The sequence below is a fragment of the Cyanistes caeruleus genome, chromosome 11, assembly GCF_971803275.1.
Source record: "Cyanistes caeruleus chromosome 11, bCyaCae1.hap1.1, whole genome shotgun sequence".
Classification (NCBI taxonomy): domain Eukaryota; kingdom Metazoa; phylum Chordata; class Aves; order Passeriformes; family Paridae; genus Cyanistes; species Cyanistes caeruleus.
In genome coordinates, this window is record NC_141711.1 from 18,144,850 (window position 1) to 18,170,701 (window position 25,852).

General features: G+C 43.9%; 2 protein-coding genes across 16 annotated transcripts in view; both read right to left on the reverse strand.

The window, feature by feature from the left end:
- The window catches only part of ATG7 (autophagy related 7), an 81,585-nt gene extending 66,765 nt beyond the window's left edge, over nucleotides 1-14,820 (reverse strand). For 5 of the 14 annotated variants that reach the window (XR_015275167.1, XM_086846878.1, XM_086846879.1 and 2 more), the window contains exons 1-13: nucleotides 14,716-14,820; nucleotides 14,121-14,303; nucleotides 13,870-13,924; nucleotides 12,784-12,901; nucleotides 11,931-12,008; nucleotides 11,435-11,551; nucleotides 10,749-10,898; nucleotides 10,175-10,263; nucleotides 9,096-9,217; nucleotides 7,941-8,031; nucleotides 6,514-6,658; nucleotides 5,796-5,954; nucleotides 2,537-2,731 (exon numbers count right to left, since the gene is read on the reverse strand). Coding sequence is in view for 11 of the 14 variants with exons in the window: in XM_086846878.1 (XP_086703004.1) it covers nucleotides 2,537-2,731; nucleotides 5,796-5,954; nucleotides 6,514-6,658; nucleotides 7,941-8,031; nucleotides 9,096-9,217; nucleotides 10,175-10,263; nucleotides 10,749-10,898; nucleotides 11,435-11,551; nucleotides 11,931-12,008; nucleotides 12,784-12,901; nucleotides 13,870-13,924; nucleotides 14,121-14,280 (1,479 nt within the window). In the remaining 3 variants the exon portion in view is untranslated. Of the gene's footprint in view, nucleotides 1-2,536; nucleotides 2,732-5,795; nucleotides 5,955-6,513; nucleotides 6,659-7,940; nucleotides 8,032-9,095; nucleotides 9,218-10,174; nucleotides 10,264-10,748; nucleotides 10,899-11,434; nucleotides 11,552-11,930; nucleotides 12,009-12,783; nucleotides 12,902-13,869; nucleotides 13,925-14,120; nucleotides 14,304-14,425 lie in introns of all 14 variants that reach the window. The other 9 variants (XR_015275165.1, XR_015275166.1, XM_086846883.1 and 6 more) reach the window with 4 other exon arrangements.
- Nucleotides 14,821-15,708: 888 nt separating this feature from the next.
- HRH1 (histamine receptor H1) lies at nucleotides 15,709-24,650 on the reverse strand. 2 transcript variants are annotated; one of them, XM_086846891.1, is made up of 4 exons: nucleotides 24,497-24,597; nucleotides 19,878-20,035; nucleotides 17,995-18,837; nucleotides 15,709-17,853 (listed from the first exon to the last, which is right to left on the reverse strand). In XM_086846891.1, exons 3-4 carry the CDS (start codon nucleotides 18,731-18,733, stop codon nucleotides 17,315-17,317), a joined length of 1,278 nt encoding a protein of 425 aa, XP_086703017.1. In that variant the 5' UTR covers nucleotides 18,734-18,837; nucleotides 19,878-20,035; nucleotides 24,497-24,597; the 3' UTR covers nucleotides 15,709-17,314. The 2 variants fall into 2 exon arrangements, with proteins under 2 accessions (XP_086703017.1, XP_086703016.1); XM_086846890.1 differs by having other exon boundaries at nucleotides 15,709-18,837; nucleotides 24,497-24,650.
- Between the last annotated feature and the right edge of the window lie 1,202 nt (nucleotides 24,651-25,852).

Consider the following 25,852-nt stretch of genomic DNA (forward strand, 5'->3'; position numbering starts at 1 on the left):
AGCCTCGGGGTTTTTATTCACTATAAATGCCAAAAATGCCACAGGCTGTAGATGGAGGAGCAACCCATTAACTGCACATTTACCACCTTAGCCATGAACAAGAGTTTCTGAAAGGTGCAGAATCCCAGATGCCAAGCACTTAGGAAAAAACAAAACCAAAATAAAAGTCTGTTTCAGAAAGTCATGAGCCCTTGTCCTTTTCTGTGCCTTTCAGGGCAATCTGATCCAAATGAATGACTCCCTCTAGCTGTTACACAAACTTGTGACAAAAAAGCAACAGCAACTTCAAGCAATGAAATGCCATCTGTTATCCAAACCAATTTCTGCTCAGTAAGGAAAGCAATTAATGATTACTTATGGACTTCATCTGCATCTGCTTAGTCCCATGGGGAGCAGGAGCAGCTGTGCTGCACAATTCCTCTGTCCTCATTTTCCCCTTCCCCTCCACTTTGTGGCAAGTGCACAGAGGATTCTGAAGTCCCAACACAGCAACGACTGCAGCCAGTCAAATATAAAGGAAGATGCCCTGCTGCATCTGCACAGACTGTTGACAGAAATTCTGGTGCAGCACTTCCTCGTTTTCCATTCTTCCAGCCAGGAATTATTTAAAAGAAGAACTCTGAGGGAAGCTCTCTCAAGAATTAGTCATCTTAATTAGGAAGCTTGGAGTCCCATCATCATTCTTAGTATTTCCAATTACTTCTGTATATTATCTTGCAGCCTTGGAGAAGTTTATTTTTCCTCAGTCCTGAAGTGGAACCCTGCTGTTCAATCTGTCCAGGCCTACAGCAATTAAAAAACTGCATCTTCTCACTGCATCTACCTGAAAAACCTGAATATGGTGTTCCACTTCCAAAATATGAGTAAGAGCTGGTATTAGCAGAAATTAATATTATTGTTAAACAATTCCCACTGCAATCAACTGTTTCTCTCTTCTCATCTTATTGGCAGGTAACCATTTCATTCTAACTGAGCCTTAATTAAAAAAAAATCATCTGGTTTTGATAGAGACTAATGGAAAAGTACAAGAAACAAATGGAAAATCAGCTTTTGGCATGGATAAACAAAAAGAAGCAACAAGGAAATTTTAACAAGCTCCAGCACTCAGCAGGAACAGAGATTTAACATCTGCCATGAGGATTTAGCATTTGAGGGCTTTGTTTGTGTGAGGTGCTTGTTTTGGGGAAGGACTGCAGGAATGGCACAGCTCATCAAGGTGCTCGGATGATGAAGTGGGGAGAACGACTCTTCCTGCTACCCACAGCCCTGGTTTTGTGGGCTTGACACAAATCATCACCCACCATGTTCTTTACTTCCTGTGTGCCTTTTTGGGACCTGAGATCTGCAGGTGTCACACAGAATCACATTTGAAGCAGAGCTCTCATTGAGTGTTTACCAACATAAAATAACGAGCACCTGTTTGGGCACATCAAGATTTCCCTGCTGTGTTTTTGCAGTGACAGGGAATTCCATCTCCTCAGATCAAAGTGATGCTATCAAATCAACCAGTGTGCAGACACACTACACCACTGAGGAACAGAGAAATGTCACAAAAAAGTTTCAATCTCTCCTCAAAATTATTTAAATGCTGCAAGAAAAATGTAGAGGGGCACTGCTGGCTAAGAAAACGTGGAAGTTTTGGAGCTCATAAAACCACTCTATCCTGATTGAACCAGACAGGATTCATATAAAATATACACATAAAACTCCATGTATTGCTGAAAATTCCCAACCATCATACATGTGGAAGAGCAGGCTGACCCTGACACTTTAAGGTTTCAATTTTGAGATTTTAAAACTGAATTTTTGAAAAGCTGTAGCACATTGGTAAGCAGAGTTTGGGTTGAGTTGAAGATAAAAGTGCTGGATGGTACCAAAACAACCTGAATATTTTGTGATAATAATAAATAATAACAATTAAAATCAGCCAACTCACATAATAATTGGGAGTTGGCTGATTTGAATTGTTTTCAAACTCTGAAGAGATTTCAAAAGTGAACTTTAGGATGCTCATATTGGCAGCTCTGTGGGAGAACAGAAAAGTCAGAAATGGCTTTATTTACGTAATTCCTGCTCCCAACAAATTCCTGCTCAGTAGGTAGCAGGAATTTTGTGTCCATGAGTTGCACAAATGCAATGCCAGACCACCCTGCCTGGGCTGGGGGTTGGGTTAATATTATTTATATCTATTTTTTAATAAACATGGAGAATCAGTCATCTGGAGAATGGAATCAGATTTTTGTTTGACAACAAGCCTTGTAAACTTGCTCTTCTTGTCATTTCTGTGCTGTTTAAATATATACTGCTGAAAGCCCATGGGTGCAAGCTGCAGGGAGGCCAGGAGGATTAAGGAGGACCTGATGAAGATATCACACTTACACCTGAAGCTGTAAATCAGTGAAGCCCTCACTAAAGGGACACTGATCTCTCCAGTGGCAAAGGGAAGTTCACTGGAGCCATAAAGAAACAGAAGTGCATTGCTCAGGGCCAGAAAAGCATTTAAAACAAAGGAAGAAGGAATGGATTAGTACAACACCTTCCTCTTGCTGGCTGCAATGACAGCAGGCAGCCAGCGGCTCTCCCGAGTGTCCATCAGCAGGAAAACAACGTCGTGGCCATCAATGAGCTCCTCAAGCTTGGCCACATCCTTGCGAGCCTGGGCCATCGTCACCTCGGAGAAATTCACAGGGTGGCCTGGCATGGGGATGCTCATGTTGTAGCCTTCAGAGCTCTGCAGGGAGACACAAAATCACACCTTCAGGAGGTAACCTTGGGACTGAACTCTGCAGGGAGACACAAAATCACACCTTCAGGAGGTAACCTTGGGACTGAACTCTGCAGGGAGACACAAAATCACACCTTCAGGAGGTAACCTTGGGACTGAACTCTGCAGGGAGACACAAAATCACACCTTCAGGAGATAACCTTGGGACTGAACTCTGCAGGGAGACACAAAATCACACCTTCAGAGGGTAACCTTGGGACTGAACTCTGCAGGGAGACACAAAATCACACCTTCAGAGGGTAACCTTGGGACTGAACTCTGCAGGGAGACACAAAATCACACCTTCAGGAGATAACCTTGGGACTGAACTCTGCAGGGAGACACAAAATCACACCTTCAGAGGGTAACCTTGAGACTGAACTCTGCAGGGAGACACAAAATCACACCTTCAGGAGGTAACCTTGGGACTGAACTCTGCAGGGAGACACAAAATCACACCTTCAGAAGGTAACCTTGGGACTGAACTCTGCAGGGAGACACAAAATCACACCTTCAGAGGGTAACCTTGGGACTGAACTCTGCAGGGAGACACAAAATCACACCTTCAGAGGGTAACCTTGGGACTGAACTCTGCAGGGAGACACAAAATCACACCTTCAGGAGGTAACCTTGGGACTGAACTCTGCAGGGAGACACAAAATCACACCTTCAGGAGATAACCTTGGGACTGAACTCTGCAGGGAGACACAAAATCACACCTTCAGAGGGTAACCTTGGGACTGAACTCTGCAGGGAGACACAAAATCACACCTTCAGGAGGTAACCTTGGGACTGAACTCTGCAGGGAGACACAAAATCACACCTTCAGGAGATAACCTTGGGACTGAACTCTGCAGGGAGACACAAAATCACACCTTCAGGAGGTAACCTTGGGACTGAACTGGTGCTGAATTCAGTACAGATCAGAGTCCACATTCATTTCCTGCTTGTCAGAATGGCAGCTCTGCTCTCCCCACCTCTCTGGGGCAGTGCTGTGCACTGCAGCACCGTGCTGGAGTTTCTCACTGTATTCATGCACAGCAGACTCAGCAACTCACAAGAACAGAGCAAACTGCTCCTGATCCCGGGGCTTACAAACATCATCCCAAAGCCAAGCCGCCACTTTTACATGTGATTATGAGCTGTGATTAAAACTTGTGTCCTGGATTCTCTTTCCAGCCCCTTCCCACACGATTTGAACAGGCTGCAGTTTGGATTTCTGCCACTGATCATCATCTCAGCCCCAGTCAGATGCGCAGTATCACACTCTGCTCTTCACTTCCAGTTCCTGAGGAGAAGAACAGCCTCTGATGATTCCCCTGAAATTCCCCAGCCATGTGGGAACCTGAGCCAGCAGAAAGCACTTCTGAGACTGGTCACTGCAGAGCTGGAGTTTGCAGTGCTGCTTGCACTGTGCAGATGCTGGAGGAGGTTGTTCCTGTGGCAGGAACACTTCCCTCTTCCAGCCCCTGACTTGGGCAGGACGTACTGAGAGCAAATATTGAGCCAAATAAGCATCTACACAATGCATGTACAATGCAAACAAGGAATTCACTCCTTTGGAAATGTGTCAGCACAATCTGCCAGCCATCTGCTGGAAGGGAAGGATGGATCCCTCACTTATGCTACAGAACAACAAGCCTTGCCAAAGCCTCCCTGCTTGGCAGGAAAAATCAAAAACCAAAATGTAAAAACTGGATGAACCAAGCATGAAATTCCATGGGAAGGGAGGAAAGGAAGGTTGGTGGGATGTGCTTTTGCACAGACCAATTAATTAGCAGCACAACTCATAAATCCAGGTGAGTCAAATAACCAGAAGGGTGAATACACATAAATATCCCCGAGGATAAAAAGAACCAGGCCCATTTAGCAGCTTGGAGAAATGACAGTGGGTAATAGCTGCATTAACCATACCAAAGGATACACCTTTTTTTCCCCTCTGTGCCATCACCACAGACATCAGGAAATTACTGGGGCAGGCTTAATTTCAGTGTCATTATCTCCTCCAAAAAGTTGTGGTAGGAATAGAAAACTTAATCCATGCTGTGCCTGAGTAGAGTATTCATGGATAACTCATCGAGCCTCTGCTGCAAAGCGCTGATTGATTAGACCAGCTCAACTGACACTGCTGGTGATTTAGGAGGGCAATTTTTGTTTAATAAATGAAAATAAATAAGCTGGACATTAGCTGCACCAAAAACTGCTCTGTGTGGCTTGTAAATACTCACATCCTACCAGAATTCCAAAAAAAAGCTCAATCCAGGCAGTGCAGCTGTAGGAATACAGACAAGCCTGGCAGCTCCAACAATTTTATTTGAATAACTTTCCCTCAAAAAACAGACAGCAGTCACCAGAGGTGAACTTTGGCAGCCAGGAAATGGCAGGAAAAGCTCAGAGGGCACATTGGTATTATTTTAAGGAGCAGTAAATGTCCATATATATCCCCAAAGAAAGACCTTGCTCATTCCACAGAATCTCAAAATCTCAGGAATTTAAGAAAAGTTTTAAAATGCCTCCAAATTATCTATAATATTTAGTTACCATCCCATAAAATATTAGAATGACATTAAAAAAGGGGACTATGTATTGTTCCCTTTGCTGGAAATTTAAAACTAAGCTGTTATCTTCTAATGTAGAAAATCAACTCAGATAAGATTGCAAACTTGGGGTCTAAAACACAATAGGAAATCTCAAAAATTCATTTATTACTTCTCTCAAGACCTGCTCTCAGAGGAGACAATCAATATGTCTGACCTGGCATTACTCACAGCTCCTTAGGACATCCCAGCCAGGAAAAAATTTTCACTATCAATAAGCTACAAGACCACTTAAAGATCCTTAATTACATTTCATTACTACAAATACTTACCTCAGTAAAGTTACCAGGAGCAGAGATTTGTAGTAAAATATTTCAGTAACCAACAGAACACTCGCATAGCATTTTTAACATTCAACTACTAGAACTTGGAATAGAAATTGAATTATTTTATTTTTTCTGCCAGTGATAGTAAGATGGAGATGATGATCTTACCACTCCTGGGAAGATTTTCTGCAGCCTGTCTGCTGCTGCCAGAGCCTTGGGCTTGCCCCCACTCAGGCAGTCCTCGAACTCATAGAGCGGCTGCCGCACGGGGTTGGAGTAGGAGATCTTTGCATTGTCCACAAAAGTGATTTTCCTCACCCCCCAGCCCTGAAGGAGAACAAAATTTAATAAAGATAATTATAACAGCCTTGGAAAACCTTTCTGAGGAATGCCACACGCTCAGTGTTGAGTATTGTTCACTTTTTTTAAGCTACAAAAGCTTTTGCAGTTATTCAAGGCAACTGAAATAAGGGAAGAGAAAATTTGGTTGCTCCAAATATAGAATTTAACAGAAATCCCTCAAAATTCAGTGGAATGAGGTGAACATCCCTGAAAGGAATTATCAGCACAGCTATTTCAAATACTTCAATGTGAACTTGGTCTTTATAGATTGTTAATTTGTTTCAGATTTTTTTTAAAAAATATAAATTCAAAATATTCTGCCAAGGTTTCCTTACTATATCATATCAGAAGAATTTTAGGTATTTATTTCCATCAGGTACAGATCTCACCTCTTCCCTGCAATTTATAATAGTCAATAACTAATGTGCATTTTGTGTCTTTTGATGCAGAGAATGCAATTTGTCTCTGATGTGTCATGGCAGCTGGACCAAAAAAATAAAGAAATACAGAATTTATAAGAAACATTTGTAAGTTAAGGATTTACCATCAAGGTCCTTGCAACACTACAGCCCAGGGTGCCAGCTCCCAGCAGCAGACACTTGGCAGCCACAATCTTTTCTAAATCCAGAGTAGGCACCAACCTCCAGCACATCAACTTCAAATTCAGATCCACGGATGATTCTGCCAACCTGTGCCATGGAATAAACAGTAACAACTTCTGAACCCTCCTGTGCTTCTCCAACAAATGAATTACTGATATCTCAGCTGAGTGAGTTAATTTAAATTCTTTTTTTTAAAAGGAGAGAAGGAATTCAGCAATTTAACACAAAAAAAAAAAAACCAAAACAAACAGACAAGAGCTTCTGAAAAAGTACCAATCCAAAACTAAAATTTTAGTAATAAAATTGATGCAAGCATGAAAATAAAAATGGTGTCTCAGCCAAGATTCCTGTTAAGCTGAGAGCTAAGACAGAGAATTTCTCCATAAATTTTTGTTTCTTTTTTAAACTATCTGGTTTCCTGTATCCAGTTACACCTGTCCTTAACATGAAATATTCCACTTGTTCCCTAAAGCATGTTGGCAGCTCTTTGTGGAAGCTGGAGAAAGAAAATGGAGAAGGAAATCTGTGTTCAGGCAAGGGGCAGATTTTTATATCCATCAGAACATGGAGTGTTAAAACTCTCACCAAGCCAGGCCACCACAGCTCTCAGATTCCTGCAAGTTTCATTCCTTTATCATAAATAAAATCTTTTCAGCATCCAGTAAATTACTCATCCAACAAAGATTTAAGCAGCAATTGTCAAAGCTGACGTTTTACCAACACCTCTGTGGGAAGCACTTATATAATTTATAAAAGTAAAGAAGGTCAAGTTACCTATAGAATTAAGAACTCTGAGTTGAACTTTACTGAGTATCTGTGAAAACATTGAGAATTTCCACAAATGCTTGATAAAAATGGCTTTGCTTGGTGGGCAAAATGTGAACCTGAACCATCAGACCAGTGAGTTTTCCCAAGGGAAGGACACAGATGCAAACACTCTGTAACCTCATTATTTTCAATCCATTGCCCAAACATTATGTGCAGAATGATAAAAATTATTAAGGTCACATTTCCTGAGCCCTTTCCTGTCCCACTCTGACAAATCCCAAAAGATGAACTTTCTCCCATGTTTATTTTCATTAACACCATGCAGGTTAAAGAATTCAATGAAATTACCACAGGCCTGTAACACTCTGACCCAAATTTCTCTCAGTTTTAAATAAATGCACTCACAATTTTCAACCAGAGTCCAAAATTACCAAGATTTCTGCTGCAGGCAGTGCACTGCTCTGTAAATGCCCAAAAGGAAAATCTAAACAATATCCAGTGTATGTTTTACTGCATATTCTTACCTATTTCACATTTCAACTTGCTAGGGATTAAACCCAAGTAAAGAAAATGATGGGAATTTAAAAGATAAAAACCAAACCTCTTTGGATCCATGCATTCACTGAGATTCACCATCCTTGGCCCCATGCCTCCCTTTTGGTTTTTCTCCCATCCAACAGCTTTTGGACAATCTGTTTGAAATATTTAAAACATAAGAAAAAACCACCCAAAAACAACAACAAAAACCAACCAAACAAAAACAAATAAAAAAAAAAAAAAAAAGAAAAAAGGAAAGAAAGAATGAAAACTTTAATATTGGAGGACAGAAAAAAAGAAGTTTTGTTGGACTTAACCCTGTTGGAAAAAACCTTATTTTAAACCTGCCAGTGAACAACCTGCATTTTAACAACCTGCTATACAAATTGTGCTGCTTACATCAACTGGAATTTCCTGGAGAATTTCTTTGCTCTCAGCTGTCCCCTGTGCTGCTTTTTTGCCTGTTCAGCTTCAAACCCAGCACAGAGCTGGCATCATTTCCCCTCAGATCTTTAATGTCAAGCTCAGAAAATTCATAATTCAGTAAATTTTGCCAATTTCAGTCATCATTTCATAGACCCCCATCTGCAAATTCAGTGGAGAATTATATATCTTAATTATATATAATAATTAAATATTTTGCAGCAATGACATGTGAAGCATTCAGAACTTTTCTGCCTGAGAAATTTTGGGATACTGTCCTGTACCTAGAAATTAAATCTGAGATTATATTTTCACATTTTCATGTCAATTGCTTTAAAATACACCTGGATGTGTCACTATGGGATTAAAGGAACAATTCCACTCTGGGGCAGGTTTTTTATCATTTTAGAAATTCTCCAGAAATTTTGCATCCCATAAATTCACCATCACTTTTTTCCTACCTGAGGGACTGTATACAAATTCAACAAGAAAAAACAAGACAAATTGCTGTTTTATTGTATTTTCTACGATACCAGCAGGACTTTTTTTGGTTTTCAATTAGAAACACAAGTCCAGGAGGAAAATCTTTAGAGAGAATATTCCCTCCTCTTTCTTTCTTTCTCAAAAAAGGAAGCATTTCCTTTAGAGGCATTTAACAGAAATTCAAACAATTTAAAATCCATTTGAAATAACTTAGCCTAAGTAAGGACTTTGAAGCAGTAATTTATTTTGCCATGTCAGCAGTGATTAAGAAGGGTAAAAAAAAAAAAGGAAAATAATGTTTTGAATGGATTACCTGGGCCCAGGGGTGTCTCTGGCAGTTTGATTTCAAAGATGATGCTGTGTGTGATGTCTCTCATCCCTTGCATGGTCCTGTCTCTGAAGCAGAGCACTTCAACCCTCTGCAGAATGCTGCCCCTGCCATGGAAATAAAAGATAAATAGAGACAGACATGCAACTTCTTTAATAGAAAAGGGAATTGTTTTTACCACCACTTCCCACAGGTTTAGTCCTTTGCAGACTCTGAATGAGGCTTTTTGTCTTGGTACTGAACACTGCTGTCTTTAGCAGGTGTAGAAAGAGAAATCACTCCTGAAGTGTAAGAAAATGACTGCTGTGGTGTGAAACAGCTCCAAAGCAATGCCACTGCCAGCCTGTCCTTGCATTTACCCAGCCCTGGAAAAACTGCAGATTTACAGGAATAAAAGGCAGAAGAGCACCAGAGCACACATCAGGTGGGTGCTGGGACTTTGCTGTGGCACCAAGATGCTCTGAGTTCACAACAGATGCAATTTTTCCTCCTTGTGATTCAAACCCCCCCAAAAAAACTTGACAATTTTAGTGCCTAAACCCCTCAGAATGCCAAGGCTGTGTAAATGTAACACTCAAAACTATGGAAGTGAAACCTAATTACAGTGTTTTCATAATTTTTTTGATCATTGAAATCCTTTCTTTCAAAATCCAGAGTGTAAAACTGTGTCTTGTCTTCCCATCTTCTCCCCAACAAAAAAATTCAAGTGGTACAAGAAGAAAACCTAAGAACATCTGATTTTTGAAATGTAAGCCTGCTATTGCTTGATCCTAATTAATTATATAAATTCAGAGTATTTAAATGAGATTTGACACAGCTGGAGGGTATTGGCAGGGTGTGAAGCTGCCATTTCCAGGTGCATGCATCCATGTGACGATTAGGATTCCCAGGAATTTGTGATGGACAGAGTAAAGAACAGAATAATGCACAAAACCAGAATCACTCCAGGTGGATAATGTCAAGGGAAAAAGCAAAATCTCATGAGTGAAATGCCATGGGAAGAAAAATATCTCATTTAACATCAACCAGTACATAATCTTTGTGGGAAAGAATAAAATAGATACCATTTGTGGGCTGCCAGGATCAGGAAGTTTCTCAGGGGCCATCCTGGATACTGGGATAAATTACAGGGATCATAAACTCCAACTGTCACCTGCAAATCAAATTGTTCTCCATGAGAAGTCACCTATCCACAGTCATGCAAAGGTTATTTGGCATTTTTAAATAAAAATTCTGGATGGGGCAGGCCTACACACACATTTTGTGTATTTATAAATATTTAATCCATGGTCACAGCAGGTTTTACTCAAGGTTTTGCCACAGCTTTGAGATTTATTCAGTTTGGTCTCTTTAGGGACACTGGATGTTTACTGCAGTAAATGCACTTTTATTACCTTAAAAGCACAATTATGAGGGAAGCCCAGCAACTGAAGCCTTGCTCCATCCCAAAATTCTGCACTGATTCTGGGAGGATCAAAAAGTGAAAGAGCACAAGCCAGCAAGAGAACAAATCAAAGGGAAAACACCATAAAAATCACTTTACAGCCACCTTCAAGACACAACCACTGTGCCCAGCTCAGTATTAAAGCTTCAAACCATTCACAGATTAACCATAAAATGATATAAAATTCTCATTACCTTTCTTCCTTGGTCTTGAAAGAAGCCATCCCACTTTTTCAGCAGGGATACAATGACAGAATTATCATGATACTTAATTAAAAAATAAGGCAGGGCTGTCACCCCCTCCTCCTGGCAGAGGTCATCGTAGGCTTTCTGCAGGGCTTGAATCTGAAAGTGGAAAGACAGCTGAACCAACAGCTTGACCAATTCTGAACTGAAATATGAAAGAAACTAAAGATTGTTTAACTCTTCTCCTAAAAATAAACAAATTAACTTCTTCTTCTTATCTAATCATGCATTTTATTAAGAATTTTTGTAATTTTAATGAGTTGGCTCACTCAGGGATGTCCCTTTCTAAAGGTTTCTTTTAAATGAGTTTCAAAACCAAAGCCATATACATAACTACATATTAATTTTTATACACAGCTTAATATACATATCTCAGAAATAAATATATAATATATAGATTAGCATAATCACATCTTCAGGAATTTTTTGCTGTATCTGCTTCTAAACAGACTATTTAAACAATCATGAAACAAATGGTAAACAGAAAACCAACGTGGAAATAAAAGAAAAGTGAAGATTTAAAAAGAAATTAGAATCTCCAATTAGTTCAATTCATGGTAACAAAAAAAATGAGTTTTAAAGCTCACAGCAGTTCTCAGTATTGCAGAATTCACAATGTTTAGGATTTTGAATACCTGATTTAGTGAGAACCTGTCCCCAAGACACACAGGTTTCTGAGTTAAATGAATTCCATCAGGGAAGCAGAGAGCAGGGTAGCAAAACCAGTAATAGAAATGATACTTTTTTAAATCCTAGGGAAAAGAAATTTGTCTAATTAGATAATAAAGAGTTATATCAAAGCAAATTACATAACACTAATTAAAATTAATGGTTTATGATTTTAACCATGGGAACCACAGGTATCATTACCTCATAATGAGTTTAGAAAATCAAAGACTTCCATTCTCTGTAAATGTTTTTTTATGTGTGTACAATCCTTTAGGATTTCTTGGCTGGAGCACTTTTACTGATATCTATAAGGCTATCAGTTAATCTCATACATTTGTAGAAAATAATATAAAAATATATTAATGCAGCATTATTATTAATACAAAATATATTAATACTCCTAAAAACAAATTACTTTGCCACTTCCACTACAAATAGGAGGCACAAATTATCTGTACTCACTGCAAATGTCAGCAGCAGGAACCTGTTCAAGAGCAGGGGGTTCTCCAGAGCAGCTCCAGATTTGATTGATTCCCAGATCTGCCATGGATTGTGGGGACAAGGAGGAAAAAAAAAGAGACAGAGAAACACCAAGAGAAGATGAGAACAGCTGCAAAAATCTGTAACTCTTCCAGCTAACTTTAAAGTCTGGAGATAAATGTTCATTGCCATTTTTTTCTAACTGAATTTACTCATACAATTATCTGTGATAAAAGGATTTTAAAGGTCAGGCAACAGGGAATTACGAGGCCATAGGAATACAAAAATTCCTAGTTTGGAGTGAAGCCATGCATCAAAACTTTGTTACTCAAGGCAATTAATTAAAAGAATCAAGGACTGGTCAAAGTAAAGCATCTTAAATTTGACTTTCACCTCTCCCCAGGCCATGACATTAAATTAAGTGGTGCCAGTGCAGACAGACCAGCCCCTCTCACCCATCTTTTTCTTGCTTTATCTCAGGGTTCTTGCAGCTGTGGAGCTTCCCTGTTTCTTTGTCACATGGATAAATTGCAGTAATCTGAGGTTTAAACCAGGCACTGCTGGTTTTTGGGTATGAAGACACATTTTAAAAATGTAGAGAGCATTGTAGAGCTTAAAATGGGATGAAGTTTTCCAAGTAGGATTAGTTATCAACAATTAAATTAGGTTCTATTCTCTTGTAGAGAACAGAAGAAGCAAACACCAATAATCCAGAATAAGCTAAATCCTGAGCCTACTCAGGACTGGAGTATCTCTAAATTTGAGGCAGAGTGTAAAGCACTTCAAGTGGTAGAAAGGATTTGGAAATGCGCTGTGATTTGATTTTACATCTTACCTCACTTGCTTCCTTGTCCAGAAGTGATTTCTTATCACAGGATTTGAAAGTCTCAAAAGTGTTGGTGTTATACAACGTTCCAAAAGCAGGACAGCAACGTGCTGGTATTGAAGCATTCCTGATTAAAAACAGAAGGAAAACTCTGGCAATTAACACAATCACCAGCAGCAGTAGCTATCTGATGGTGGAAACTTAAATTATCAAATGATGAGGCACAGCAAGGAAATTAACACCACCTCTAATGAAAACATCTTTATGAGCATGGATGAATAACCAGTGCAAACACACACCTCCATCATGGCTTCAAAAATACATCTGGCATCTCTGTGTGTTCTCCAAGCAGACTGACACTAAATCAGGGATTGAAGCTTTGAAATTCTGCTCAAACAGGAGCTACCTGAGGCAAATGGGATTTGCACTGGGAAAAACTAATTTAGGCTGAGCTTAGATGCCAGAGTTGTACCCACATGAGGAGTTAGTTAAAATTTGATGTTTAAAACACATCCCAGAGGAAGACCAAACCAGATAAAAGATTGAGCAGCTTCTGTAGTTTGTAGCATCATCAGCTGGAGAAGCTGCTGTCTGTAAACAGTATTTTATTTTTGAGATAAATTAGGTAAAAAACCCTCCAATCTTCCCTTAATTTACAGATCTCACTGATTTCATTGCCTCCTTTGACACTGTTCTCAAAACCTGGCATTTTTCCAGTCACAACAGAGAAACACTTTGGAAGAGGTTACAGTGTAACAACCAGGGACTGTAAAAACAATTTGAATTAAAGCTATAAGGGAAAGAGTCAAACTACTGAAAAAGCCTCCCTAATGCAAAAAGCTGAGGAAATGAAAAAAATAATAATAAAAAAGAATTATATAAACATACATGCAGAAAGTGAATGAATGTGAGAATTCAGAATATTTTAAATTCAGCTAGAAGGAGTTAATTTTTTGTGACTCAAAGCAGCCTCTGTTAGAGAGTTCATTAAAATGTTATTTATTCTCATGTAGAGTTTCTCTAACAAATAAATCATTTTTATGCCAGGAAAGTGTCTTCACACACAAATGAAGGAAAACCACAGCCTGTACTTACATATCAAAGGCACTAAACTCCAGGGTCAAGCGAGCTGGCAAACCCAAAGGATCACCTGGACAAAAAAAAACCAAACAAAACAGCAACAAAGCTCCTTTCAGACTGAAATATACAGCTTATTTCCCTTTATTTTTTGTTGATGTAAAGCACCCAGTGAAACATTCAAAATTCACAGCCACGAAAGGTCTGCAGCATGCCAGATAACCCAGAGGGGTGTCAGGAGCCAGCTGCCACGGTTAGTTTGTGTGTACCGTTGTAGTAGTAGCCCTTGATGACTTTGGGGGTCTCATCCAGCCGGTACTCGTTGAGTTTCCTCTGGGTCAGCTCGTGCCAGAATCCCGCATCCAGGGCGCTGCTGAACGGGGCGAACTGCAGCTTGGCGAGCCCGGGCTCCCCGCCGGCCGTGGCCATGGCTGGGCTGCTGCTGCTGCACCCTGCGACAGCACAGAAACACCGGGAAACCCAGCTGAGGGGAGCCGGGACACAGCCGAACGCGGACACGGCACCGGAGCCGCACAGCGACACGGACAGGGACAGGGACACACACGGGACTGACACGGGCCCCTCACAGCGACAGACACCGGGATCGACACCGACTCCTCCGCCCCGTCTACGCGTGCCTGCAGCCCCGGGGAGGCGGCTGAGGCCCGGACACACCGACCCGGGAGGGGCACTGCGGGGATGGTGCCGGTGCTGTGACCCTGCGGGGGCAGCGCCGGTGGCGGTGCCCGGGGCTGTGGCGGTGCCGATGGCAGGGGCTGCGGCTGTGGCAGTAGCCGGGGCTGTGGCAGTAGCCGGGGCTGTGGCAGAGCCCAGGGCCGGCGGGACCCGCCCGCTCCCACTCACCGGCTGCACCGCTCGCTCCGCGCTTCCGGCATCACCGGCCGGCGCACACCGCTGACGTCACCCCGCCTCGCGCACGTGACTTCGCAGGCGGCGCGGAACTATGACGTCAGGAGGCGCTGTGGGCGGGGAGAGCCTGAGGGGCGGTTGATCCCGGTCCCGGTCCCGGTCCCGGTCCCGGTCCCGGTCCCGGTCCCGATCCCGATCCCGATCCCGATCCCGATCCCGATCCCTATCCCTATCCCTATCCCTCGCCTCGGGTCCGGCCGGCGCAGCCCCAGCCGCCGGCTCCGGTGGGCCCGTGCCCCGCATCTCTTGGAGCCCTGTGCCCGGTGCCGTGCCCTGCTCCGACCCCCCCGGGACGGAGCCCTCAGAAGTGAACAGCGGCATTTTAGATGCTGGAAGAAGGCCAGGATGTGCGCCTGCACTGATGTTCGCCCTCCCATCGGCGGCATTTCCTGACAATGTGGGGAAAAGCACGATGAAAATTGCCCGCTGCATCCCGGGATTCGCTGCTGTCCCAGCAGATGTCCCCACTGGGCAGGGAACGCTCCCAGAGGAATCCTGTGCCTGCAAAACCTGCTCCGCTCCCAGCACAGCCGAGCCCCAGCGCTTCTCCAGGAAATGCCCCGACTCTGGTTACGCTCTCCGCAAGCTCCGTGTCCTCTGAGCTTCGCTGGGAACTGCAGAATCCTGAAAATATTTTCAGGAAACCACGCTTGAAGTATTCCCTGGAGCCTTGGCTTCTCCGTTTCTTACCCTGATTCGCTCTCCTCTGCTTCCCTCACATCCAGAGCCGCTGGAATTGCCCCGTTCAGTGAAATGAACGGAAATTTTCTTGGTTGCTTTTTTGTGCTATATAAAATAGGCACTATACCATTTTCCTGTTTTATTGTCATCTAATAGCTTTAAAATGTAGCTATCATAAATCCCCTGTCTTTGCTATTAACACAGCTACACAAAGATCATGAATAAAATGATTTGAGATAAAATATATATATATATTCAGGCAGCTTTATTTTCCTGGGTTTAGCTGTTTGAATGTTCTTTATTTTTACCAAAGGCTTTGTTACCATCATTTTTAGACCAATTTTCAATGATCTTGCTGAGGTTTTGTTGTTTTTAAGGTCAGAAAAGCCAATTTACATGATCAACAGGAGAGATTTCTTGGTAACTCTCAGCAGCCCTTGGGTAAATGTGTTTTTCAGCACCAATAGCTGTGCCTGACTTTTATTTCCTCAGGGATCATCTAAATTACCATCCATTTTAGCCAGAAGTGCTGTTGCAAATCAGAACAGAAAAAAAAAACCAATTTAGTGGCTGTGAACCTCAGCAATTGTTTGTGAAAGGCCAGGGATTAGAGCATGAGTTTCAAAAGGTTCTGTTCTTTACTCCAAAAAGGTGCATTTTTCTGCTTGTGCAGGTGTTCCTCCTGCAGTGAAAAAGCTGTCTGAATTCTGCAAGAAATTTTGTTGGTTTCATATCTTCTCTCTACATTTTGCCTTATTTCTCCTAGATTTAAGTTTCCTAATTGCAGTTTTTTTTCCTGCATGCAACTTGAAACCAAAGTCAATTAATCTCTGAACTCTACACTGGAATAGGCTGAATTTATTCTTTTAGCAGACTTCCCCAATTTATTAGAAGGCAGATATATTAGGGTTTCATTTAATATTGAGTCCTTTAAATACAATTAAGAAAGTGTTCAGGACGTGGGAAATTCATCAGCACAACAAAAGGAATGAGAGGACTCTTTTTGTAGCATCAATGCCACCTCAGCTTTCAGTTGTACTTCAACATCTTCCTGGTCTCTTTTCCAACATGGAGTATTCTATTATTATTGTGTTTTTCTCCTGAAATATTTGACAGCAAGATTTATGAAATACAAATTAAATATAAAGGGTAGAAAAGGTCAGCACATTTCATGTATAATCAACTATATTCTGTGAGTCTGGAAACAGCAGCACGCCCTTCTGGAGCAGATGGTGACAGGACATTGAGCATGGAAACTCTTTTGGGACATAAAACCTCTTTTTTCAGCAAAGTTAATGTGCAGTTAATCTAAGCACAATATCACAGAGATACAGCAGGATACACACTAAAACCTGACATTTGATGGAAAGTTTGTGATTTGGAGGAGGCTATAAATAAATGGGGGAGTCTTTTTAAACTCTTGGGCTGTGCAAAGTACCTCCTCCTGCAAATCTCACTTCACAAGCAATGTGTTTAATGGAGTAAGTTGAAAGAGAAAAATGTTTTTGGGTAATCAGTGAAATGTGATTTCTTCCTTTTCTGTAGCTGAATAATTTATAATCACTGAGGATGTCTATTTGTATCTCCATTTCTGTATGGAAGTGGTGATCTCAAGTGATAAAAGGCTGACAACAGTGTAACAGTTCATATATTGACCTCGAGTTTTTCAGATCCTTGATCTGAAGTTGCTCTTCAAATGTATTAAACCTAAAAAGTGCACATTTCCCACTTTTACTAACGCTTCTTTATAGGCCACAGTTCACCAAAGTCTTTTACTGAACTCATCCTTTGAAACTGGAACATTTGGTTTGGATGAACTCCTGAGCTGCGCCTGAGCTCCAAAACTCCAGCATCAATGAATGTGAAGGAGCTTTTTAAAAGTCTTCTTGAAGTTCTGGTTACAGAGAGGATAGAGGAATGGGTTTAAGGTGGAGTTGACGTAGCCGAGCCATATGGTGACCCTGTGCAGTTCTGAGAGCTGTGGACGGTTGCTGTGCTCCTTGTTTAACGTTATCACCATGAACAACACAAAGTAGGGGATCCAGCAGAGCATGAAGGCTGCCATGATGACCCCCAGCTGCTTGGCTGCCTTCCTCTCCCTGTTCCCGTGCTGGTGGGTGCTCCTGGAGCGGCTGTGCAGGGTGTGCCAGGTTTTCCTCAGGAACGCCAGTCCCCTGGAATCCCTGTGCTCTGTCCTTCCCTGAGGAGAGCGGGCTCCTGCAGGGCCGGGACTGGGCTGCTCTGCACGGGGGGCCACCTCAGTGAAGGTGTGCTTGTCTGATGCCACGCTGGAGTCGCTGTCCTGGCAGCCAGGCTGCTCCTTATTACCAGGTTTTCTCGTGGCACACACCCCCTTCTTCCCTGCTCTGTCCAAGCCAGGCTCAGGCTCGGCTGTGGAGAGAGAGAAAAACTTCAGGACCTTCCCATTACTCAGCGCCTCCGAAGCCTCACCGGGAGTGCTGAAATGAAGCTCTGCCTCCGCTTTTTGAGGCTCTGGGGAGCTTTGCTTGTCTGTGCCAGGGGTGTTCTCACCTAAGATTTGCTTCTGGAGGCAGATGTTTTTCTCATCCCTCGTCTTAGCCTGCTGCACGGTGCTTTTTTCCTTGGAAGAGCAGTAGGATCCATCGGTGCGCTCTCGGTGCTGGCAGTGTTTCCGAACGGTGCTGAAGATCCTGCAGTAGAACCACACCATCAGCAGGGAGGGCAGGTAGAAGTTGAGAATGGCCGCCAGCACTTTAAACCAGGTGACTTGGAAGAACTCGGTCTCACACTCGTCTTCCCTGACGTTCCTTTGGCCGCGGTTGGCGAAGACGTGCCAGCCCAGGATGGGGATGAGCCAGGTGCAGGAGAGCAGCCAGGCCCCCAGGATGAGGAGCGAGGCTCTCACCTTGGTGCGGTACCTGAGGTACTGGAGCGGCCGCTGCACCGAGCGGTACCGGTCCACGCACAGGATGAACAGGTTGAAAATGGAGGCCGTGCTGGCCACGTAATCCATGGAGAGCCAGAACAAACAGGCCTCCAGCCCCAGGGGCCACCTGGGGCTCAGCAGGTACACGATGTGCAGGGGCATCACGGCCGCCCCCACCATCAGATCCGCCACAGAGAGGCTCACGATGTATAAATTACCCACCGTCTGCAGCTTCTTCTCCGTTTTCACAGCACACAGCACCAGAATGTTCATGACAACGGTGATCAGGGAAATGCTTCCCAGGAACAGGCCTAGGAGAGCTGAGGGAGCGTTGCTGCAGCTCTCTGTTGTGTTGTTGGACATCTTTTTTGACTGAGAATCGCAGTGGATGTCCAGGCCTTGGAAGGTCAGTCACGGTTTGCACTCCTGGATGTAAACATGTTGTTTGAGGACTTTTATTTCCAGAACTAGAAAAAAGGAAGAAAATGTACTCAATCACTGTACTAATGAGGTAATAAAGCTAATTCATGCCTCAGCTTAGCACTGTCCCTTTTTGGGCTCTCCTAAATAGCAAATTTTTACAACATTTTACATTATTTGTGTTTTATGAAACCCTACTAACCAATCCCAAACAGTTTTCATAGAGCTTCATCTATTTCTGACCTCAGAATCTGAAGAAGAAATTTAATTCCTCACAGTTTTAATTCATTAGATCTCATTAAACAGCTGATCACGAACCATAACATAAACTCCATATTGGCAAACCAATTTAAAATGTGGTAGTAAAAACATATTTAGTATTAAATAATTTAAACAAGCCAGTGCTTATTTACAACCCCCATCTAACAGTTTGAGAATCCAGCAGCTGGCAGTCAGTAGGCAGTCATTCAAATTATAGGTAATGAGTAATCTCTTCCCACACAATTTAGGCTCACACAGATTTCAAACATTTAAAGATGCCAGGCCTATTTGAGATCAAATGCAAAATAATAAGATTTTTCAGGACTAGTAAGCATCTTCTGCTTCCCAGCTGCTAATTCTTATATTGATCCACAGTGCAGAATTGATTAATAATATTTTACATCTTGGAGCAAATGATCAATTGACCAAATTCTGCCTCCAGTCCACTGATGAAAGATGTCTGTGAGGGTGACACACATTTTGTGCCATTTCATAGCTTGTCAGAGTTTATGTTCTGGTAAATCTCTTAAAGCAATAAGGAAAGAAATTGAGACTGTAAAAATATTTACTCAAAATATTTACACAACTAACACTGAGATATGCATGGGATTTCTCAGCCTCTTAACTCTAAACACGGCCAGAGCAATACAGTGCAACAGATTGTTCAATAATCAGGATTTCCTCTTGAAATTTGGTGATGCAATACTTCATTTAACTTTACCCTTTTTATTCCAGAAATTTTTATTCCAGTAACCGGGGTTGAAGCTGCAATTATTTGTGCTTCCTTATGAGAGGTCAAATTCCTTCTTTCCTGGGCTTTACTCACAGGTGGCTGTTGGAGAGGAGCTGTGTCCTCTGCAGTATCCATAGGCAGAGGGGACAGGAGCACCCTGGGGAGTGCTGTGATCCTGGATTCCTTCAGGCTCTGCCAGCACCGTTCCTCTGTGGCAGCTGCTCACAGGTCACAGAGCCCCCCAGCATCTCCTGAGAACAAGGACAGGAATTATTCCATGGATGTTGAGGACAGAAATCACTCTATGGATGTTGAGGACAGGAATTATTCCATGGATGTTGAGGACAGAAATCACACCATGACATTGAGGACAGGAATTATTCCATGGATGTTGAGGACAGAAATCACTCCATGGATGTTGAGGACAGGAATTATTCCATGGATGTTGAGGACAGAAATCACTCCATGGATGTTGAGGACAGGAATTATTCCATGGATGTTGAGGACAGAAATCACACCATGACATTGAGGACAGGAATTATTCCATGGATGTTGAGGACAGAAATCACTCCATGGATGTTGAGGACAGGAATTATTCCATGGATGTTGAGGACAGAAATCACTCCATGGATGTTGAGGACAGGAATTATTCCATGGATGTTGAGGACAGAAATCACACCATGACATTGAGGACAGGAATTATTCCATGGATGTTGAGGACAGAAATCACTCCATGGATGTTGAGGACAGGAATTATTCCATGGATGTTGAGGACAGAAATCCCTCCATGGATGCTGAAGGCAGAAATCCCTCCATGGATGTTGAGGACAGAAATCACTCCATAGAAGTTGAGGACAGAAATTATTCCATGGATGTTAAACCATGTCTGGAAAGTGGTTACATCCCAGTCTGTGTCTCTCCACCTCTTCAAGTGTGTTTAAATGTAAGGGCATGGCCAGGGCAAGGAGCTGATGTAAGACCCTCACCCCCACATATTTTCATTTAAATGTAAATGGCATGTAAAATGTAAATGGTGTGTAATTATATGGTAAAATAAAGGGAGAAAAGGCAACTTTAATTGAGTCTTTAACTGAAAACAATACCAGCAAAGAAAGCTGCCTGGTTAGACAGCTCTCCTGGGTTGCATATGGAATATATGAACTGCATTTGGGCTTGGACTGGATGATCTCCAGAGATCCTGCCAACCCCAACAATTCTGGGATTCTGTGAATCCAACAGCAGAACACAGTAAATGCTGTTCACTGCTTCCCAAACTTCCTCCTTAACACTGCTGTGGTTGCACAGGGCAAGATTTAGGAAGCAAGAATTGATCTCCAAAATGGGTTAATGTTCCCTTTCTTCAGGAGCTACTGATGTAATTCTTTATCTCTAATGCAGTTGCCAATAGAAGAAAGTAATAATGACTGAATGGGGTTTAATGTTTGCACAGTTCAATTACACTGAAACAAAGTTCACTAAGACAGAACAGATTAAAAAGAAAAAATAACAAAACAGCTCAAAACCTCGGGTTACTTTGTGGAAATTCTAAACCCCGAGCTCACGGTGAAATGCCTCTTTAATTGTTGCTGTCTGTGAAGAGCTTTTTCTACAGGGAGGCTCAGCAAACATGATTTGTTATTGTATTACAACTCCAAGGAACAAGAATCTCCCGGGAGATGCTGGGTGGATGCCTCGGTGCCTCATTAGTGCAGGTGCAATCTGTTAAACCCTGTCCGAGTGGGAGTAAGTTTCCAGAAACTGGCACGTCTCTTGCTGATGGATTTTAAAGAAATTACAGCTCCAAAGAGCAAAACTCTTGCTCATCAGACTAAATACAAGGCAGAAAGTGAGATTTTAATTCAGATGGCCTTTACTCACTCTGTTGTGCTTAAGAAACTCATTTATTTCTAGTGATTTTTCCCCAAAAATTATCCTTGAAAGTATTAACATGCTAGAAGTTTGATTAATTTCCCTCTCAAAAACCCATTTATTTATCTGTAAGGGAACAGTCCCTATTCAATGCCTGCTGATATTCAAGGAATATTTCTGATGAAAAATAAATGAAAAAACTTGGGAAACCTGCCTGTTGTTCCCACTCAAATGACAATGTCTCAGTCCAGCCAGGACAGTTTGGAAGTGAAGTGTCAGTGTCCTTCAGGCAGCATAACCAGCTACTTAATGAAACAATTTTCTACACACCACTGTATTTACTTCCTTTTCTTTCCCTAAGTAAATTTATTATTTTTATTTGTTATTAGTTATATTTATTTATTAGTTATATTAGTTATTATTTTTAACTTTCAGCCTTAACCTGAAGTGATCAGGAAATAGATACAGACTTTTTTGACTGGCTGGCATTTTTTTAACAACTCTCTTTAACACTTGGCCTATATTCCATGAATATTAAAAAGAGCTAACAGAAGATGGACACATTCCAAGGAATGTTTTGGCCTTCCAAATATAAGCTCAGACTTCCACGGAACTCCTCTTCCAGCAGCTCAATTTCCTAGTTTAGGTTGTTCTAAATATCAGTTTTTCCATGACAAAAATCCATTCTTGCTCTTGTGATAGCATTCCCCAAATATGGATTATTTTTTGCCAAGAGACTGGGGGGAAAAACTTCTCTTGAGAAGTTTTCAGCTTTCAGCTATGGTGTTAATTTTCCCTGCTAGTCTAAATATTATCAATATCAACTCATTGATCATCAATGTGATCTCTTAGCGAAACAGTAGTTAAATGTAATTTTCTTTAAGTACTGTCTTATATTCTTTACTCCATTACTTGTGTGTGAAAAGAGAATTTGCTGTAGGTGCCAGACCTGTGAAATCACCGCTGTAATAGAAGAAAAGTCCTTTGTGCTGTGGTGCAGTAAACGGATCTGTGAGCTGTACAATCCCTTATAAACAAAGGGGAATTTCCCAGGAATGTGGTTCCTCTAAAGCTGAGCAGCTGCAGTGGTGCCTTTCTAGTCTGGGTTTGGAGCCCATTATCCCAATTCAGTCTAACAGGAAATCTTTCCTACAAGAATAACAAAAAATCTTAATTTTTTTGGACTTCACCTTGAGCTACTACTGACTCCAACCCCTGGCAGCCGTAAAACTTGGTGGGTTTAATCCACCTGCATCAGAAATACAATTAACTTCTAGAAATGTAACTCACCCCATCATTCAAACATTAAGATCTGCTTCTTTCCAAGTGGCTTGGGAAATCATTACAAAAATAAAAAATAAGTGATGAAGAGTTGAGAGTTCTTTCAGCAGGGAGGTTGATCACTATGAAAACTCTTTGGGGATTTACTTGAATTCAGCTGAAGTGAACTTCTGGTGCTTTGGAACTGTATGAAAACCATCACAAAAATGCACAGATTTAAAAATCCTAGTGGGTGTGAGGAGTCACTGTCTCCTCGTACTGGGAATAAAAGTAAATCCTGTTGCTGAAAGATTTCTTTTGGGTCACTTTTTTTTTTCATTTTTAATTTGGAACCCGTATTTTCAGTCTCTTCAAACATCTGGTGGACTTTCTGGAGTAATTTAATGAGTTCCTTCATACTTTAGCAATAATTCATTGAAAATACAAAGCTTTTCCTTTACAGAAATACACATCTGACTTACACAAACTCTTTTTTTTTTTTTCCAGGCAGCTTTAATGTTTTTTGTTGGAGTAAGCAGATGGCAGAGGGGCACAGGGTCTGTTACAGTGACAGAGCCTGGTGCCTTGCAAGCAAAAACTTAAAAAAATAAGCAAGAATTCTGATTCCTTTCCATCACTGCTGTCTGTAAAGGAAAGGCTGAATCAAGGGTGGGATAAGGTTTAGGGCAGGTTATGTCCCTGCTATAGGGTCAGCCCCCTCAGGATGTGCTGGATTTGTATTTGAGAGAAGATATCTATGAAAATAATGCATTTAGGATTTTCCCTTTCCCGTTCCCATCTGAGCATGGAGAGTTACCAGGAGGGGAGAGTGTTCGGTGCTGAGCTGTGCCGCTCCTGTTTGCTCTCCTGCCCCGCTCCCCTGGCTGTGCTCAGGTACCGCCAGGCTCCAATCCCTGCTATCCCTGCAATTCCTGCAATTCCTGCTATCCCTACAATCCCTGCAATCTCTGCAATCCCTGCAATCCCTGCAATCCCTGCAATCCCTGCAATCCCTGCAATTCCCGAAATCCGTGCAATCCCTCCAATCCCTGCTATCCCTGCAATCCCTGCTATCCCTGCAATCCCTGCAATCCCTGCTATCCCTGCAATCCCTCCAATCCCTGCAATCCCTGCAATCCCTGCAATCCCTGCTATCCCTGCAATCCCTGCAATCCCTGCTATCCCTGCAATCCCTCCAATCCCTGCAATCCCCGCAATCCCCGCAATCCCCGCTATCCCTGCAATCCTTGCTATCCCTGCAATCCCTGCAATCCCTGCAATCCCCGCAATCCCCGCAATCCCCGCTATCCCCGCTATCCCTGTAATCCCTGCAATCCCTGTAATCCCTGCAATCCCTGCAATCCCTGCTATCCCTGCAACCCCTGCAATCCCTGCAATCCCTGCTATCCCTGCAATCCCTGCAATCCCTGCTATCCCTGCAATCACTGCAATCCCTGCAATCCCTGCAATCCCTGCAATCCCTGCTCTCCCTGCAATCCCTGCAATCCCTGCAATCCCTGCAATCCCTCCCGTTTCCCCTGGCCCCAGCTCCCGCCTCCCTTTCCCTGCCGCTGTTCACTCACCAAAGCAGGAGCGGAGCGGGGAGAGGCTCCGGCAGCTCTCGGGCAGCGGGACCGGGCAGGACCGCTCCTCCTGCCCGGGCTGGGCTGGGCTGGGCTGGGCTGGACCGCTCCTCCTGCCCGGGCTGGGCTGGGCTGGACCGGGCGGGACCGCTCCTCCTGCCCGGGCTGGGCTGGGCTGGGCTGGGCTGGACCGCTCCTCCTGCCCGGGCTGGGCTGGGCTGGGCTGGGCTGGGCTGGACCGGGCGGGACCGCTCCTCCTGCCCGGGCTGGGCTGGGCTGGGCTGGGCTGGGCAGGGCAGGGCAGGGCAGGGCGGGACACGCGGAGGCGGAGGCATGGGATACGGTGGGATGGGATGGGAGGCGGTGAGATGCTGCGGGAGGCAGTGGGATACGATATGAGGCGGTAGATGTGGTGGGATGGGGTGGATGCGATGGGATGCGGTGGGATGCGGTGGATACAGTGGGATGCAGTGGGATGCAGTGGATGCGGTGGATGTGATGGGATGTGGTGGGTTGTGGTGGGATGCGATGGGATGGGATGGGATGGGATGGGATGCGGTGGATGCAGTGAGATGCTGTGGGATGCGGTGGGATGCAGTGGGATGTGGTGGGATGGGGTGGATGTGGTGGGATGGGGTGGATGCGGTGGATGCGATGGGATGCGGTGGATACGGTGGATGCGGTGGGATGCAGTGGATGCGATGGATGCGGTGGATACAGTGGATGCCCGGCCCCGTCCCACCACACAGCTCCGGGACGCTCCGAGGGCTGCTCCCCTCTCTCCGGGGAAGAGCCCGGCTCTGGGCTCTGCTGCCCGGCTCTGGGCTCTGGGCTCTGCTGCCCGGCTCTGGGCTCTGGGCTCTGCTGCCCGGCTCTGGGCTCTGCTGCCCGGGCTCTGGGCTCTGGGCTCTGCTGCCCGGCTCTGGGCTCTGCTGCCCGGGCTCTGGGCTCTGGGCTCTGGGCTCTGCTGCCCGGCTCTGGGCTCTGCTGCCCGGCTCTGGGCTCTGCTGCCCGGGCTCTGGGCTCTGCTGCCCGGCTCTGGGCTCTGCTGCCCGGGCTCTGCTCTCCCTGCCCGGCTCTGGGCTCTGGGCTCTGCTGCCCGGGCTCTGAGCTCTGCTGCCCGGCTCTGAGCTCTGCTGCCCGGGCTCTGAGCTCTGCTGCCCGGCTCTGGGCTCTGGGCTCTGGGCTCTGGGCTCTGCTGCCCGGCTCTGGGCTCTGGGCTCTGGGCTCTGCTGCCCGGCTCTGGGCTCTGCTGCCCGGCTCTGGGCTCTGGGCTCTGGGCTCTGCTGCCCGGCTCTGGGCTCTGCTGCCCGGCTCTGGGCTCTGGGCTCTGCTGCCCGGGCTCTGGGCTCTGGG

Bases quoted from the DNA above. Each gene is read 5' to 3' on its own strand.
- HRH1 (XM_086846890.1), bottom strand. From the start codon at position 18,733: ATGTCCAACAACACAACAGAGAGCTGCAGCAACGCTCCCTCAGCTCTC.